The 17,391-nt window shown below is 38.6% G+C and overlaps 2 protein-coding genes across 2 annotated transcripts; one reads left to right on the plus strand and one right to left on the minus strand.

Annotated features, from left to right (window-relative positions):
- Positions 1 to 682: 682 nt before the first annotated feature.
- LOC124146257 (cytochrome c oxidase assembly factor 7 homolog) lies at positions 683 to 5,522 on the minus strand. The gene is made up of 3 exons (XM_046516457.2): positions 5,323 to 5,522; positions 3,252 to 3,392; positions 683 to 1,333 (listed from the first exon to the last, which is right to left on the minus strand). Exons 1-3 carry the CDS (start codon positions 5,420 to 5,422, stop codon positions 900 to 902), a joined length of 675 nt encoding a protein of 224 aa, XP_046372413.1. The 5' UTR covers positions 5,423 to 5,522; the 3' UTR covers positions 683 to 899.
- A 25-nt stretch (positions 5,523 to 5,547) lies between these two features.
- On the plus strand, positions 5,548 to 16,365 carry LOC124146259. Its single transcript, XM_046516460.2, has 2 exons — positions 5,548 to 5,683; positions 10,373 to 16,365. Exon 2 carries the CDS (start codon positions 10,569 to 10,571, stop codon positions 12,549 to 12,551), a length of 1,983 nt encoding a protein of 660 aa, XP_046372416.1. The 5' UTR covers positions 5,548 to 5,683; positions 10,373 to 10,568; the 3' UTR covers positions 12,552 to 16,365.
- The last annotated feature ends 1,026 nt before the right edge of the window (positions 16,366 to 17,391 follow it).

Consider the following 17,391-nt stretch of genomic DNA (forward strand, 5'->3'; position numbering starts at 1 on the left):
TTGAAAGATTTCGATATTTTCCATGACATGTGATTATCACACACCTTATCAAAATATATATGTAAATGATCATAGGAGACCAAATACCTATAAACATCTGATTATTCTTCCATATTAAAAAAATATTGCAGACAATTGGTCATTAATAGAACACAAACAAATACAGCAAATTCTGCAGAATATTACAATTGTTCATTTTACAAATATTTGTACATTTATATAATTATCACATCTCACACTATGCATTTCTTCCATTCTTCTTTCAATCTTTACGTGGAAACATGCTTGAACAAAGTTTCCAGCTTCAAAAAACAATACACACAAACACATCCCAGCATCACCATGGTCACCACCCTGCGACTCAGTGTAATCGTGTGCATAGCAACCTAGACGACCTGATCACATGAATACTCCTGCCACATCATTCTCATTTCTCATCCTCTTATTGTTCAAGCATGTAAGGATCGAAAGAAAAAGGAGGTGAGGTGAAATTGGATTAAACATAGCGTCCAAGATTATTGCACTTATTGCACGTGTATGTGTGTGGCTGCTTGTACAAGTTTCGGACTGATGACGATTTATAGTGCTAGCTCACTGATGACGCAGTTTAACATGAATATCCCACTCAGACACAGTATACTGACTCCGAGCCGACCAGTCCTTGTTTTAGCCTTGTTGCAGAGCGCCAGACAGGGTAACAACAAGTACCATCTTTTAACGTCTTTTGGTATGACACGGCCGGGGATCGAACCCTGGACCTTCCGCTCTCCAGCCGGACACCCTACCACTAGACCACGGAGACGGTGAAAGAAAAAGTAAGAAATTCATAATGTGAGATAGGAATAAGTTTAAAAATGCATGTTATCCATCATCAACTGTGTCTAATAAAAACTATACTCCTATTCACCAAATTTTATAGTTCTTTCCTTTCGTGTCTGACCATCCCGTATTTCCTGCGCCTTCTTCTCGAACTTGTCCGCCAAGCTGGTGCTCTTCTCCACACCCTCTCCCCTCCTGTACATCTGACTCAAGTTGGAACATGCGTACAAATGCCCCATTTCACATGCCTTCTTGGAGAACTCGGACGCTTTCTTCATGTCCTTGGGCACCTGGTCACTGCCCCTGATGTACATGCCGCTGATGTAGTAGCAGCTGGGAAGGAAGTCCTTGTCACACGCCTTCGTGAACATCTTCAACGCTGCCCCCATGTCATCGGGAGGACAGACCTTCTTGCTCCCATGAATCAGGCCCACACTGTGACATGCTGGCATATGGTCGAGGACACAAGCTTTACTGTAATACTTCAATGCCTCTTTTTCGTTCTTTTCCATACCTGCAATGTTTCGATCATTAAATGAGAAATATGTTCATTTATATTTGTATATGACAGCCTATTAGAAAGGATAAAATGCTTTTTCATTAGGAACAATTTTGGTGGTTTTTCTCTCAACTAATTAGCATCTGTACAACTTGAATGAGTAACGTTTCCATGAAATGTTCACAACATGCCTCTTACATTAACAAAGCAGTTCTATTTACATTGAAGTAATTCAAAATTTGGTTGCCATGGTGAAAGGGAGATAATTCATCAGGCAAAAGTAGTTGTGGTCATTTTGTTGAGATTAGATTAACAGATCAAAACTCATCTTTTATTCTTTGAAGATTTAAAGTGCCCTGGTGTAATAAATAGGGCTAAACTTGACTAAAAATTTTCGTGGTCCTTGCACAACGCTTGGAGAAATGGATGGCTATTTTCAAGTGTGAATACAGCCTTTAGGTAATTGAGCTGGGGGTGTCAAGCTTTTTTTTAGGGCGAGTCACTTAAAATACAATGCATTTGTTAATTAAAAATTTAGTCAATTAAATTATTTTTGTTGAAGACATGTCACCAAATTATTAAGATAAAGGGTGTGTATCAACATGATCAGTATGCTTCTAAAAGGGGAGAAGCTCAACCACTCCCACTCCCGATCCATGTTGGATCTTAATTTCCCATTTAACATTATTGCACTTGTATAGCAATGTGCATTTATGTGTGTGTGTGGCTGCTTGAACTAGTCCAAACTTATGCCGGTATTATGGTGCCAGCCCACTGAGATGCGATGCCGCATGTGAACATGGATACCCAACTAGGACACATTACTGACTCTGAGTTGATCAGTCCTTGTTTTAGTCCCTCAATGCAGAACGCCAGGCAGGGAATCAACAAGTACATTTATTGAGTGAGAGTATGGTTTTACGCCGCTTTTAGCAATATTCTAGCAATATCACGGCGGGGGACACAAGAAATTGGCTTCACACATTGTACCCATGTTGGGAATCGAGCCCGGGTCTTCGGCGTGACCAGCGAATGCTTTAACCACTAGGCTACCGGACCGCCCCACAAGTACATTTATTTAATATCTTTTGGTATGACTTGACCAGGGATCGAACCCGGACCTTCTGTCCAGTAAATGTTATGATCAGTTACTTTTCCCTACTTAACATGGCAGCACAAATACCAGAAATATCTATCTGAAATGTGAAATGCCTGGTTCTATGACCACGGCCTGGTATGTCCGTGGGCTAACTTAATGATATGTTTCCCTTACATAATAGGGCTGGGACGATACACCAACTGTGAGATCTGATACGTATCATGATACCTTACTCACGATCCGATATGTATCACGATACTTGCATGTGCTCTTATCTGTGGTGCGTAAGCCATCTTTTTCATAGACAGCATGGCAAAATACCTGGCCCACTGATGATTTACAGTTGGCAGTGTCAAGTAATGCACAAATGAAAATATTTACGTTTCCACTATTAACATACACTACTGATTTGTGTTTAGTGGAACAGTTATTAAATCAAACATATGAAGGTGAGAAACGATATTTTTTACTTAGTGTGCAACTGTGATCGATACTTGTATCGAGAAGTAAAAAGTCACGATCCATCGATGCATCGGTGCATCGTCACACCACTAATATATAAGCACACAGGTTATTGATCTTTGATTTAGTGTCAATAGTATTGAAATGTCTTTTCAATTCCTTGGCTTCAACCAAGTTTTGTATATGTGAATCATGGTTTGTCATGTAAAAAATATGATAATGACAAAGAGGAGGAACAGAGTGCCACTATTTCATATCCCACAATACCGCAGAGTGGAAGTCATGAGAGACAGTACATTGATGCATAGTAGGTATAATCTGAGACATCTGTAGCAACAAGACTGAGGGACTGACGACCGCCATTTCATATACCTCTTCCCATGATGTTATAGTTGGCGTACTTGTAACAGCTGACGCCATAGTTGCTCTCCTCACAGTTCGTCTTGTATACAGCGGCTGCCTGCTTGAAGTCCTTCCTGATGCTATCCAGGAAATCAGCAAGACGCTGACATCCTACAAAATTAGAAGAAGTTGAATACCAGAGGCGCACAGTAATACCGATACAACACAATTTGAAATACTAATGAGTGAGTGAGTTGGGTTTAATGGCTTTTAACAAGGGCTGGGACAGATAACTCGGGTACTCAGGTCGGGTGGGTACTGAGTAGGACCCGGGTACCCACAGGACTACCCGGACCCGTGGTTAGTCACGTGATTATATTGTTTGATGGCAAACAGTATCTAGAACTCTATGGTTACACTATAAGTGACAATATTCCCATTTCTTTCCGACTCTGCACACATTCCTTCTGACTTCTGATGTTTGCATAAAGATAAAACTTCAGTCAACTTCAGTGTATGCACGACCAGATCATTTTAGACATGTACATGTGTATCTAAATACAGGAGTACGGTCAAACGTTTCCCAAATCAGACATTTTGTACCTATCTCTTGAGACCTTTAGCGGGTACCCGGGTAGGGTCGGGTAATAGGGAGGTTCATAACAAAGCACACATGCAGTATTATTTGGTATCTACCACGATACATGAATCTTTATTGCAATACAAAAGTCTGGCTAATACCCATCATTATTTAATACAGTAAACTAAGTTTATAACAAAAACACCTATAATTGACAGATATAACTGTTTTTTAAGTCCCAGACATTTGCTGTATATGTGAATATAACGAACTGCAGTTATAACTAACTAAAATTAGTGTTCCCTTTGAGTTATAACTGTAGTGTACTGTACATCATTTCAAATTTGGACTTTATGATTTGGAGCATCAATCGTTTACATGGCAAACCATGATTAAAATTTACAAAACTGGTTTTAGTATTAATTTTTAACAAAGCTGAATATGTTTTCCACATATATGTACACAGATTATTGATCTTTGATTTAGTGTCAAAAGTTTTGATGTGACTTTTCAATTCCTTGGATTCAATCAGGTTTTGTACTGACCACTACGATGCTTGAGAAGTGATTTTTAATGGTGCATTCTTTGTCTTTGATCTAACCTGACTGGGGAAAATATCGGACTACAGTCTTTTCACTGTACCATCACACTTGATCATTGTTGATTACTTCAATGAATAATTTTTTAAACTCAAAAGAAATAATTATGTAATGTACATTTGTTTAGGTTTAAATATTAAGAAATAAATTATTACAGTATATCGTAAGAGATTTATTCTCCCACTCAGACATTTATTTCCCTTGCAGGCAGGATACATAGTATTTGATCAAGATCACATGAACCAATCAGACAAGGGCTTTTAACTAGTTGTTTTTATTTTTTTTAAGTTGTCCTTGCCTTACATTATAGTGACACAGGTCACACACCAAGTTAACTGTATTGGTCACTTGTATGTATCTGTAGGAGAAATGACACACTTATTAAATCATGTAAGTTTAATGAATAATTGCAAATTACATAGTAGAAACGATTGAAGCGAAAACGCTTTTTTCCATTTGTTGTACCTAAGTGGACATTGTTTAGTCTCTTCAAGGCAGCCACTACAGGTTCTATTTTTTGTCTGGGCAAAGATTTCATTAAAAATAACATGATATATAGTTTGAAATAGAACATATTTGCACTCAAAGCCTGATATATCTGTATATGTCATTATGTGCATTTTATTTGCTTAGGCAGTGGTAGTACCATGTTGCTCTCTCACTCCACTAGTGAAAACTAGCTTGTACAATAAGTCACATGTAGCCTGTAGGCCTAATTAGCAGAAATCATTGTACACAAATGCATCTGTTCACTTCTTTAGGAAGTACTAAAACATAGTATCGCACGTGGAGCCCGGAGACAACTTGTTTCGAATCTGTTTTAGTTCACTATGAATGAAGTACTGCTCTAATTTATTCTAAATTGGTAACACTCCAACAAATTCAGTGGAACTTTAGAAATAGCCGCTTAGTAGGCCTAGACCTTCGGGTTCCTTTTCCTTGTAACACTGAAATCTGTATTCAATGTCGAGAGTTTTGAGGTACTCTTGAGCTTGCTTCTCGTCTTTGAAATCGTACTGCATTTTGATTTATCATGGGTCAAGGAGAGTCTCTTTTCGTTTTTTTCTTGCAGCGAAGGGCACCTGTGAACATGCCGCGAGTTACCGAACCTGATCGAAGGAAGTTACGTCACAAACTGGTGCAAGCCGGAAGAAGAAGTCGCCGCTAGGTGGCAGTTCGCGCCTTCTAAACGATTGGGAAGCGGCTGCCATAGGACTAAAATTTCACCGTTTCATCAATTTTCTCTTAGAGACTGCAAGTTGTACGGACATATTTCCTTATATGTGAGTATTAATACCTAAAACAGAAATAGAATCAACTGTCGCTGATAATTTAGTCTATTTTGCCGTCTCAAATTCTGATGGGATATGTTTACATTTTCACTTGACATTCATTTTCCATTTTGGCAGGTGATCGCTTTACTAATATAGAACAGACGAAACAACTTAAATAGTGTCTATCCGAGGCTAAACTAGTGTGGTATTCCATTTGACATAAACTCCTATGATTAATTAAATATGAATAATGCCATATTTGATGTTCTTGAATTGCTCAGAATATATGTCGCATTAAATGACATTTCATTTTAGCAAAACTCCATTTCTGTATTATTATACAGAGGAAACTACATCACCAACATGCCTTCTCAACGTGCATTATATTATGCGAAAATACTCATCTTAGCAGTTTTTCATTTATGATAAGAAATTGTGGGACCGAAATCGCATATGGTAAGAGTACTAGAATTAGGTTAAGCTTTCACTTTCCCTGTCTTTGACATGTTTTATGTTCTGTCTAATTGATGACATTCATATAGCTGTGAAACGTTACATCATGCACGGGTGCAGCCGTTAACCGAGCACTGTTGCAGCAGCAACACGGTCACATTTATTTTTGTCTATCAAATATTGCAAAATGTGTTGTAAATAGCGTTTCCAGTTCACTACATAAAATAGCTGCTACGAACATGTGTCTACTGCTAGGTTTTTCTTTTGAACCTGCTCAAATACATGTAGTCAAGAAGTTTCCTCATAATTTCATGTAAACATGGGTATTGTGATTCGTATCGTGATACGTGTCGTAATCTGATCTTGCTGAATCATTTCACCCCTACATTTAACTAGAATTAAGCATTTGTCTCATCTGCCAGTTATGTGACATTGGACGTGGTGGATGCCCACATGAGGTATTCTTTGGATCATGATAAAATGGTTACGTTAATGTTTTTTGAAAAAATATAAATACTATGGATATTCTCTGCTTATTAAGTGATGTCATGGCTGTGAAAGTTTGCAGAATATTACTAGTGACATACATTTTGCAGTGTTGATAATGTTGAAGCTTAGAAATTTTGATCGTCACATGAAATCGCTATTGCACTAATAGATCTGAAAGTGTATCATGTAGATCTCCCAACTGAACCCCATTGTCTTTCCGACCAGTAGGGATTCCCAGGTTCATTAGTTTAATATTTTCGACGGCTGTTTGTTGCTTGACCTTTAATTAATATCAAGTAATATTTGCACTGCCATGACAGAAACCTCAACTACATCATACTTATGTAGGATTTGCAATTAGCTGTAGCATGTATGTAATGTTCTAAAAACCTGAAAGGTAACTTCAAGTCAAATACAGACTTTCTGTTTATAAATGAACAACTACTGTCCTTGCAAGTGCTATCACTAGTATGTATATTTTTTCCAGTGTTATTGGTTTCTTTTGTAAACAAACTGATTTTATCACCAAAGGCAATAAGCTTTTAATTATAACCACTGATTGTAGTATGAAATATTTCATAAAGTATTGTTATCGGGTATGTTTTGGCATATGTATGAACATGATGTTAAAAGAAATATTGATATAAACCCCTGAATTGTAAGTCAATGTGTTCAGTGTTGAAATATGGGGTATAAATGGACATGATTATGGTTTGATGTAAGCATAGTTTATGTTGTCATTACACCACAAGAACATTTATGAATGAGAATTAGGTATTTCAAATAGTGTTTTATTGTAGAATTCATATTTTGATTTGAAAGTTAAGTGTTTGTGCATCATTCGAGTGCAAAATGCGATAGAAAAGTTTATAAATAATGAAAATTGGTGTATTGATTGTTGAAAAAGAGAAGCAAATTCAGTGATGTTCCTGCAATTCTGTGGTAACCTTTCAGTGGAATCGTAGAATTCGCCTGGGGCTGCCCAACAGACTTTTTTAAGTTTAACCGTAAAACTCCTTAACCATACAAAAATATGATGTTACAAACAAATGCGACTGAAGTGTTATTGCCATGGTATACATGATTTATGTCATTGACTTTATTGATGGGCAAATAATACATTTTAGCAATAATAAACTTCAAACGATTATTAATTGTAAAACTTTGAAATCGAACATCAGTTTGTATATTTTTCAAATGGTTATGAATTCTCATTAAACCGTAACCAGTTATCTGAGTAATTGTGGCGGATATTCTTTTGACTGAATGGTATTCATAAATTGTCAAAATAGGTTATGATAACAATGGTTTATCAAAGGTTAATGTTCTTGTGCCATTAATCTCTTGTAAAAACCACTGCCATAATATCATTATCGCCGTGTGTTGGTAGTAGGTCGATATACCACTTTATGTTGTCAATCCATACAAAGGCATGTTCTTGCTTCTTAAATTAGTCATGAAAAGTATGATTTGATGTTATTGAACAGTGATACACGATGACACAAAATGACTGTTCTTATTCCTGTTTAGGTTTAGGATGTGGAATGTCTGGACAAGGAAGTAATCATTTCAGTGGAACCAAGTTAATGTGAACAGTCTTGTTTTCAGCCAAAATGCCCCATATAGTGAACTGTCTGGACTACTGGGACAAGTGTCTCGGTGAAGAGATGCTGCTATAATTAGCTGTATGTTGCAACCAGAATAAGATGATACCAGTCAAGATAGATACAAATTAATTAAATTGATATAAAAAGTAAAATACAGCAACATGGGCTTTGGCAGCACTTGATTAATTCTTTGTCAACAGCTTGGTAATTTTACTTAACTGTGACAATGCCATGTCGTCTTGTGAGGATGTTTTGATAGCTTATAGCAGGATTTTGGCATGGTTAAAGCTAGTGCTATCGTTATTGGAAAATTAGTATCGATATATATTGACCCAGAAGCCCAATATATTAATTTATCAATTAATAATAATTCTGTATGTGTATAGACACAAGTTACCTATGTCGACCTGCAATTATGAACTAGGCCGATCCTTTTATGTTAAAATTACAATTTTCTGCCTCCTCATTGTCAATCTTTACCAGGGTAAACTTAATGAATGTTAAGATTTCTGTGGCAGTGGATTGTTAATTTAGTATTGATATTCTTAAACATGTGTTTTTATTGATACATCAGTATTTTCATGTACGATGACATTTCAGTAGTTGAGGCAGTATTTCATTGTCTTTAGCCAACCCTTTCCCATCCAAATTTAGCAAATCTCAAACCTTATAGTAAATTCACTTTCTGCCCCTGTGACAATTTATGTTCCAACAAGACAACTCACCACAATTGGAAAGAGCAACATCCAGATTATTGGAGTCCTGTCTTACAGGATATGATTGCATTGCAGTTCAAATGAAACGTGAATGATACACTGTATTTTACTGGAATCACTACTGGACATGATGCACAATTATGTATCCATTGTTTACAGGAAAAAGATGTCTCTGATAAATATGCATCAAAGTTGTTGCCTTCAGTTTGAGTTCTGTGGGTGTGACAACCGTCAGGAAAACATATCATGATAAAAGGAAGCTGCAACTGTTCAGTGATGAGCCGAAAACAAATGTTTCTGTGTGCAGCTGTAGAAAAATTGCCAGTCATCATCAGGACACGCGGTCTTTTGAAGCTACATGCCCTGACTGAACTCTTCAAGCCCCCATTTATTAAAACTGCAGCTTATTGTGACAAATAAATAGGCACATTAATTTGCTGTGGGCCATAAGGACTTGCTCAAATTTGAAACTATGGCCCCAGCAAAATATCTACAAGCCATGGGGACCAACAGGCAGGCACTTTTTTGAAACTTTGATCTTGAACATGAATCAGGGTGCGAAATTAACATACTAAAGAATAGTTAAATTCAGGGTGGACTAGTGACATTTTCTTGTGGACTTTTACCATTCATAGATGGAACCTTGTAGCAAACAATTATGTGTAAGGTGTAAAAACTTATCATTTTCTGACAGTGTCATACACAAAACAACATGATAAGTTATGATAGAAATATTTTACACCATCAATCAGTTAAGTCTCCCAGTCATCCTGGGTCTTACATGATGTATGAATCTGTGTCCAGTACGCACATATGTATAGAATGGACACAGAAAAACAAAACAAATATTGCATCCTTAGGGATGCACATTAATATTCATAGTACCAAATACTTGACAAGAAAAATAAAGGCCTTTTAATTAAAGTAATTATCAAATCTTACAATACTTTGCATTACAATATTCCAATACCTTACAGGACCCTGACATTAATTATTTGGGACCCCTGGTTTTGTGGGTCAAGGTAAAACCTTGCAGTCATCAATTCCCATATGTTGGCATCATTTTCAGACTTTAGAATAGAAATATTACTAGACCCTGGTCGTGTTGGGAATTGGTTGTAAACTGTTCTGTTTAGTAAAACAAAACCACGCCTGACAACAGTGGTGTGCTTGCCCATAGGCCTGTGGCAGGTAGATCTTGTGTCGGGCCGTAGTTTCAAATTTGTGTGTGTGTGTGGGGGGGGGGGGGGTCCTAAAAAATTAAGGGGCTTGTCAAGTTAAGTCAGGGCCTGCAGCTTCTAAAGTCTTGTCTTGATGATAGCCTGGCAGTTTATTTTATTTCAAACACTGCCTGACAAACACAAATGTATCTCTTTTCACCATGAGAATGTACTTACAAAGTTGTATAATTTGTTTTTTGTTTTTGTTTGCAGTGGCAAGGTGATACATCCAGGACATCTACCATTTCTACCAAATTCTTCTCACACACCCTTTCAATATGTGAAAGTTGTCAGCTTTACCCGCTCCAAAATCATGTGAACTCTACATCTAAATCAAGTTTCCATCATATGAACGGTAGTACTGAGAATACATAGGAAATGTGAAAACTAAACTTTTAAAGTGAACATAATGAGTTTGCCATCAGAATCTGGTGCTTTTGAACAGGCGTTTGAAGCCTGGCTGAACCAGTCCAAGGATGGGGACGGAGACAGTGACACTGAAGATGAGGTGATGTTGGTAGATACAAACAACAACAGCGATACTGACACTGAGTTGTCTCCCTTCTCGTCCTATCCATCTCCACTGTCAACTCAGATGAACCCAGCAAATCTAGTCAGCAGGCGTATGAAGTCCACCACCCGACAGCGATTTCATGCATATAAGGCAGTCTTAAAGAAATACTCCCGCAAACGATGGGTCCGCTGTAAGAAGAGCCTCAGCCCTGGCAGCCAGACAGATGACAGCGGAGTTGTGTCCCCTGGATGTGATGCGTCTGTGGGGATGGGAAAGGACATGATGTTGGAAGAAGAGAGTGAAGGATGCCTTAGTGGTGATGACTCGCCACCCAACATCCAAGATGACTTCTCCAGCAGTAATTGTTGGCCCCCAGACATGCCCTACTCTCAACACCTGGATGGTAATTTCCATGAACATCCCCCTGAACTCACCCCTAGCCTACAGCTCCCAGATACCACCACTGCCTCTGTGCAGGGAGGGGACGCTTCACTCAGTCACCAATCAAAATCAGTTGGGGATTCTCATCAATCATCAGTGAAATTCAAGAAACAATCATATCCTAAATCAAATACAGTCGGTGATAAAATGTGCAATTCCTTATTGGAAACATATGTTTTCACTCCCAAAGACAATCATAGATCCAAGAAAACAGGCAGCAAGCACTGCCTAGCTTCTCTTTCTGCCTCAGAACGGGAAAAGTCGGTGAGAAGTAATGGCTGCCATCAGTTGGAATCTGCCGGCGGGGAACTGGTCACAAGCAAGATTGATTCATGTTCAGGTATTGGTTTGGGCAAAAAGCCTGATGGTGGAAATCTGTGTATTGAGCGGACTTTGTCTGCAGGTGTTGACTGTGACAGCACTGGTTATGTGTCTCGGAATGGCTGTGAAATAGGTGCCAGTGACTCAGGCGCTGGTTCACAGAGTGAGAGTTGTTGTGAGGAAAGTCCACGTCATGAACACGACAATCATGTCTCTGGTCATACAAAAAGTCCGCAATTTTCTTGTGATAGTCATCGTTTTACTGTTATTCCCAGTGACCTCACGAATAAGACGAACAGTAATGGTAGTCCACCCCTTGTGTTGAAGCTGAAAAAGTGTGAGCGGAAATCAAGCATTAAAAATTCTCCACCAAAATATTTTGCTGAGGTGATTGATAAAAGGGAAGCACAGCCACAGATCAAGAAGCCTGAAACAGAACTTGTTGAAAGCAAAGTGTTTCAAAGTCATTCCCAGGACACTCACAAGTGCCACGAAAAGGGTGGCTCATCTAGAAGCAAACGTTTAAAGGCAGGCAGAAAAAATAGTTCCTCCTGTCAATGTTGTGTCAGATCAAAGAGCCCTGCCAGAAGGAAACGCCACTCCAGGTCTCATAGCGAGTGCAGTGTGGTATCAGTCAGTGGCAAAAACTCACTACAAGCTCATGAACGAAGATTCGTGCGTCATTGTCTGTACCTGTCCAATCTGCAGACGAAACTTCACACCCTGTTCTGCCACCTGTTTCCAAGGTTACAACCAGTGCTATCAAAGGTTGCCCCCGAGGGGCGACACTTTTCAAGAATTGTTGATGACATTATCCTGCTGTTGCAGCAGGCTGAGGCAGAGGATGATGTGAAAGACTCCGAAGAGCTGAGCATGGAGTTGGAGAGTTTGACTTTATTGGGGGTTAACTCTGGGGTGCCTGTATTTGAAACTTGTGTTAGTCTGTGTCGGTCTCCCGATGTGTGCTTGGAGGAGTTCAGAGAGAAGGTGTTTCTCCTGATTCAACTCATGCTGCCTGAGCTGACCCTGAGCATCGAGAACAACTGCTACAGATCACACCGGGACCTAGAAAAGTTCCTGGACAAAGTCATAGCCCAAAATAAGAACAAAACATGATTATTTGTGCTGATTTGATGCATGTTTCAGGCTTTCATCATGGTCAGAATAATTACATAGTCCTTAACAGGGTTGGAACAAAACACAAAAACCTTACTAGTCTGGGTAAAGATAAAATGAATGCCCTTGTAATGTTAAAACAATGGGGAAATTTGTACTATCCTGCAGGAGATTTGTACCATCCTGCAGGAGTTTGTACCATCCTGCAGGAATTTGTACTGTCCCACAGGAGTTTGTACCGTCCCGCAGGAATTTGTACCGTCCCACAGGAATTTGTACCGTCCCACAGGAATTTGTTCTATCCCAAAGGAATTTTTACCGTCCCACAGGAGTTTGTACTATCCCACATGAGTTTGTACCATCCCGCAGGAATTTGTACCATCCCACAGGAATTTGTACTATCCCACAGGAATTTGGACTGTCCAACAGGAGTTTGTACCATCCCGCAGGAATTTGTACCGTCCCACAGGAGTTTGTACTATCCCACATGAGTTTGTACCATCCCGCAGGAATTTGTACCATCCCACAGGAGTTTGTACTATCCCACAGGAATTTGTACCGTCCCACAGGAGTTTGTACCATGCCAAGGGAATTTGTACTAGCCCAGGCTGGCGGTCTAATGTTATGTTCTAACCCTGCTTAGATATATTTTTGTTAGAAAAAAATAGACTCAACATGTTAACAACAACAAGGCTCCAGACATAATTTTGATACTTATCCTTACTCTTGTCTCTAATATTTCTTTGTATTATGTAGAGGCTATACTTGTTTGTAACAGTAGCCCTACATCTCGGCATCTTCTATATACAATTAAACTTCTTGACTGAAAGCTGCAAATACCAAATGATTTTCCTGTTAGCTTTTCAAGTTTAAATTTATTTGTTAATCTATAAATATTTCTTTTCGGAAAGAGAAATGCCTTCACCATGTTTGGGAGATATCGCATCTGATTGTTACTACCATGATCAGCAAATGATCAGTAGACATTGTTATGAAGCGTCTATGACAGTGCTGATGACAGCCCTTGTTCCCGTTAAAGTGTTTTATCTGGTTATATCTCCATGCAACTGTTTGTAAATCTGTGTTGTATGTCAGTGTATTTATAATTAGCATCCTAAGCACTTGCCTTCAACTTGTTAACCTGTTAATTTGACTTATGAACATAATGAAGATGCCTGGTCTGTCCGATTTTTACAAGTCATACTGGCTTGTCATACTGTATATATTTGAACTTTGGTACATCATTACTGTTTGAAAATGACTACATTATAAACATAGAGACAAAATAATTTTTTTACCTTTTGCTGTAGATTAGGGTAGTAAAATATTTGCTGTTATATTCATATTTGATGCTGTAGATTTTTACCTTTCATGTGTTGTAGCTCACCTGAATGCAAGTCAAGTGAGCTTATGTCATGGCCTGTTTGTCTGTCATGTGTCGCCCATTGTCTGTCGTAAACATAATCTCAGGAACCACCTGAAGTTGATACTCCACATGCATTTCCCACCAAGGATACATACATATGCGAAGACGGGAATCCCTTTTACACCATGGCTCCACTGCAACCTCATTGAAAGCCCTGTTAACTCACTTTCATTTCAAATTTGGTAATTAGATACTAATGGACTCACACTGTGTTCCATAATTCGTAATATGCTTTGGTTTGACCTTCACTTTAACATACTGAAAAATACTCTCAAAATGCATGTTTTTCTGTAGGGGTGAAACGATACACAAAGGTTACGACACGGTATGTATCATGATACATAGTTTGCGATTTGCATATTCTCATCAAAACGTGTGGAAACTTCTTGACTATTATCATTTCAGAGCAGGTTTAAAAGGAAAAGCTAGCTGTAGGCACGTTTGTAGGGGCTATTTTTAGTAGTGAACTTGAAACACTATTTATTAAACGAGTGGTAAATAATGTATTTTAGAAAGTGTATGGTATTGATACAGTAAAATATGTATCGTGTATCGTTTCATCGTATGAAAACATGCTTCACAGATGCATCTTTTCACCCCTTTTTCGCGTAACCCCAAACCACGAGTGGGTGATTATCACGATGAATGTGTGTGTTTGACCCTCTACAAAGCATGTTACTCATGTATAAGTGTGCAATGAAAATGATGTAAGGTTGTCAGTTGTGTAGAAAGGTTTGTTGTTTCTGTTGATCCTCGTTATCTTCGGCTGATTGTGTGTCATCGTATCCTGATGGAGTGATTGTTGCTGACATTATCGATTGTCTGATAGGCTCATACATTTACAGGCCATCGGCATATGGGTGGAATATTGCCGAGTGTTGTGTTCAACAAGAACCAAACATCACCCTTGATTCCTGCCGTGTACACCCAGCATGTCAATAACATCCTTATACAGAAAGATAAAGAACTAACAACACAAATTTGAACAGAGCAAGAATTAATTATGTGACATCACCATATATTTTCGCCACCATTGTGACACCACAGTTGAAAGGTGAGCTGCAGAACCTATTTTTTTGTTAATTTGGCATAGAGCTGCCAGGGTTGGTCAACCCATTTTTCACTGATGTTGTTTTACAAGGTTATGTATGTAAAAGTCCAGCAAAACAGTTCCCCTTAGTCCCAGTGTTAATACATCTGCAGATTTATGCTTTGTCTGTGTTGCAATTGAATCATGTCGGAATGCATACCCAGATTATTAGCAGCACACAAGTATGATCAAAATACTATCATTTATTTATTTCAACCTCTACATGTAGTTCATATATTGTAATTACCAAGGAAACAAATCGCGATTCATTTTTGGTACATTGTCACATGTTTCCCAATAACTTGACAAGGGGCACAGAGAAAGGAAGTGTGTTGCTTCTTATTTTTAGTCCATTATGTTTTTTAAGAACTGTTTCATATCAGATCTCTTGTTTCATGTGAATTTAAGAAATGTGGCAAATGATATTGTGATATAAATTGTCTGCTGTTGTGTTGTGTCAGTACTGCACATTGACCTGAGCTCACAATGAGTTCCCATAATGCTTTTTGTACATCACACTTGTTTCATACTTGGATGCTTTTAGGACGCCACCAATACCAAAAGCGCTCACCCCACCCACTCCACAAGTTTCATACCCTCATTCAAAACATTACAGCTGTGGTTCGCTTTTAATTTGATTTCCTCTGCACCCTATTTACAAACTTCTAAGCTCCTTTTCTAAAAATAAAATGGATTTGTTTGAATTTTGAAAGTATTCATGGATAGAGTTGGCGAGAGGCAATGTTTTCCTGGTAATAAAAGTTTTGTATAATCTGTCCTTTGATAATGGAATCATGTTGTATCACGTGCAGGGCACAGAATATGATTTCCTATGCACTCACATCTCTGGATGACATTGTTTTCTTTAACATGCTAAGACTGAATGCTGAAATCATGATTATTATAACAAAGTTACTAAATGTGAGCTACTTATATTACTTCATCTGAATGCAGCCTTTCTTGTGTCATTGCCAACTTGGAGGTTGATTTCTGGATGTCCATGACAATTTACAAATTTGGTGTGTTCTTTACAGGTAGATACACCACCCCATGGGGGTTCACGGTAGAATTGGTAACCTCGAGACCTAATGCTGCTTGCAAGAGGCAGCCAAATAGACTGGGTGGTCTGGCTCAGCGACTTGGCTGATAGTCCTCTTGCCCAGTCGTGACTCGTTAGCAGTATCAATCACTGGATTGTCTGGGGCACGGGTGGCCTACTCATCTAAGGTGCCGCGATTCGCTGTGCAAAGTTGTGTCCCTTGGGCACGCCAGAAACCTATGATTGTGGGTTCGAATCCCTGTTCGCCTCGATTATGTTTCTCGGTTTGTCAGCACCATACCCGTGCTCGTGGGTTTCACCCAAGTGGTAAACGTCTGAGACCTGCATCACTTCGCGCTTTCCGCCCAAATTAAGCTGACACTGCGATATAACTGGAATACTGTTAAGAAGTGGCTTAAACCCTACTCACTCACTCACTGGATTGTTTGGTACAGATTTGGTTATTTACAGGCCACTGGAATATTTCTGAGTGCGGTGTTAAACAACCAACAAGCAAAAAGATAAATTCACTATAGACTTCAATGTATCTACATTCTGTTAAACGTATGAAGGTCACTTATGTTGAGAGAATTTGTTTCACTTTCAAATTAACCAAGACAACCTTACATGTAATTACTTCATCTGATTAATGTGTGCTTTCATGTTGTTTGTACTGAGTAGTCAGTTCATGAACTCTGGAGAGCACCTGAATTGTCTGCTCAACACATCCTCACTGGATAGGCCTCTACTTAATTGATAAGAAGTTTTGTTATCTTCATGATCTAGATTTGGTTTTGATATTGACATACCAGCCATGATCAAATTACCCTACCCTTTGTTCTTTATGTTGCTGATAACTGATGATAAAGTAACACAGCCATTAGCAATTCATTTGTTTGAATCTCAACATTTGTTAAGTGAATGTACATTGTCGTGGGTTTACTTTCACTTGCAGCAGGAAGGGGTACATTGTCCATGACACCTGTCCTTGTGTTGGACATTTATGGAATCATGATAGTGAATGTATTTCTTAGTTCATAATCAAAAATAGATTTGAAGGATATTTTTCTCAGATGAAAGAAACTTGGTCTGTGGGTATGTTTTACCTTGTTACTGTGTGAATGTATAGTGTGTAAATGGCAGACATAAGTACACGTCCACTACACTAAGTGTTCCATCACTCCATGTCAAAATAGTGCTATGATTAACACCGACTGTTTCTCTCCTGTCATATCTGTGTTCAAGGGAATATATAACTTCTTGTTTTCTGTTCCCCCCTGGAAAC

Source organism: Haliotis rufescens, unplaced genomic scaffold, assembly GCF_023055435.1.
Source record: "Haliotis rufescens isolate VD_foot unplaced genomic scaffold, xgHalRufe1.0.p SCAF_2, whole genome shotgun sequence".
Lineage (NCBI taxonomy): Eukaryota > Metazoa > Mollusca > Gastropoda > Lepetellida > Haliotidae > Haliotis > Haliotis rufescens.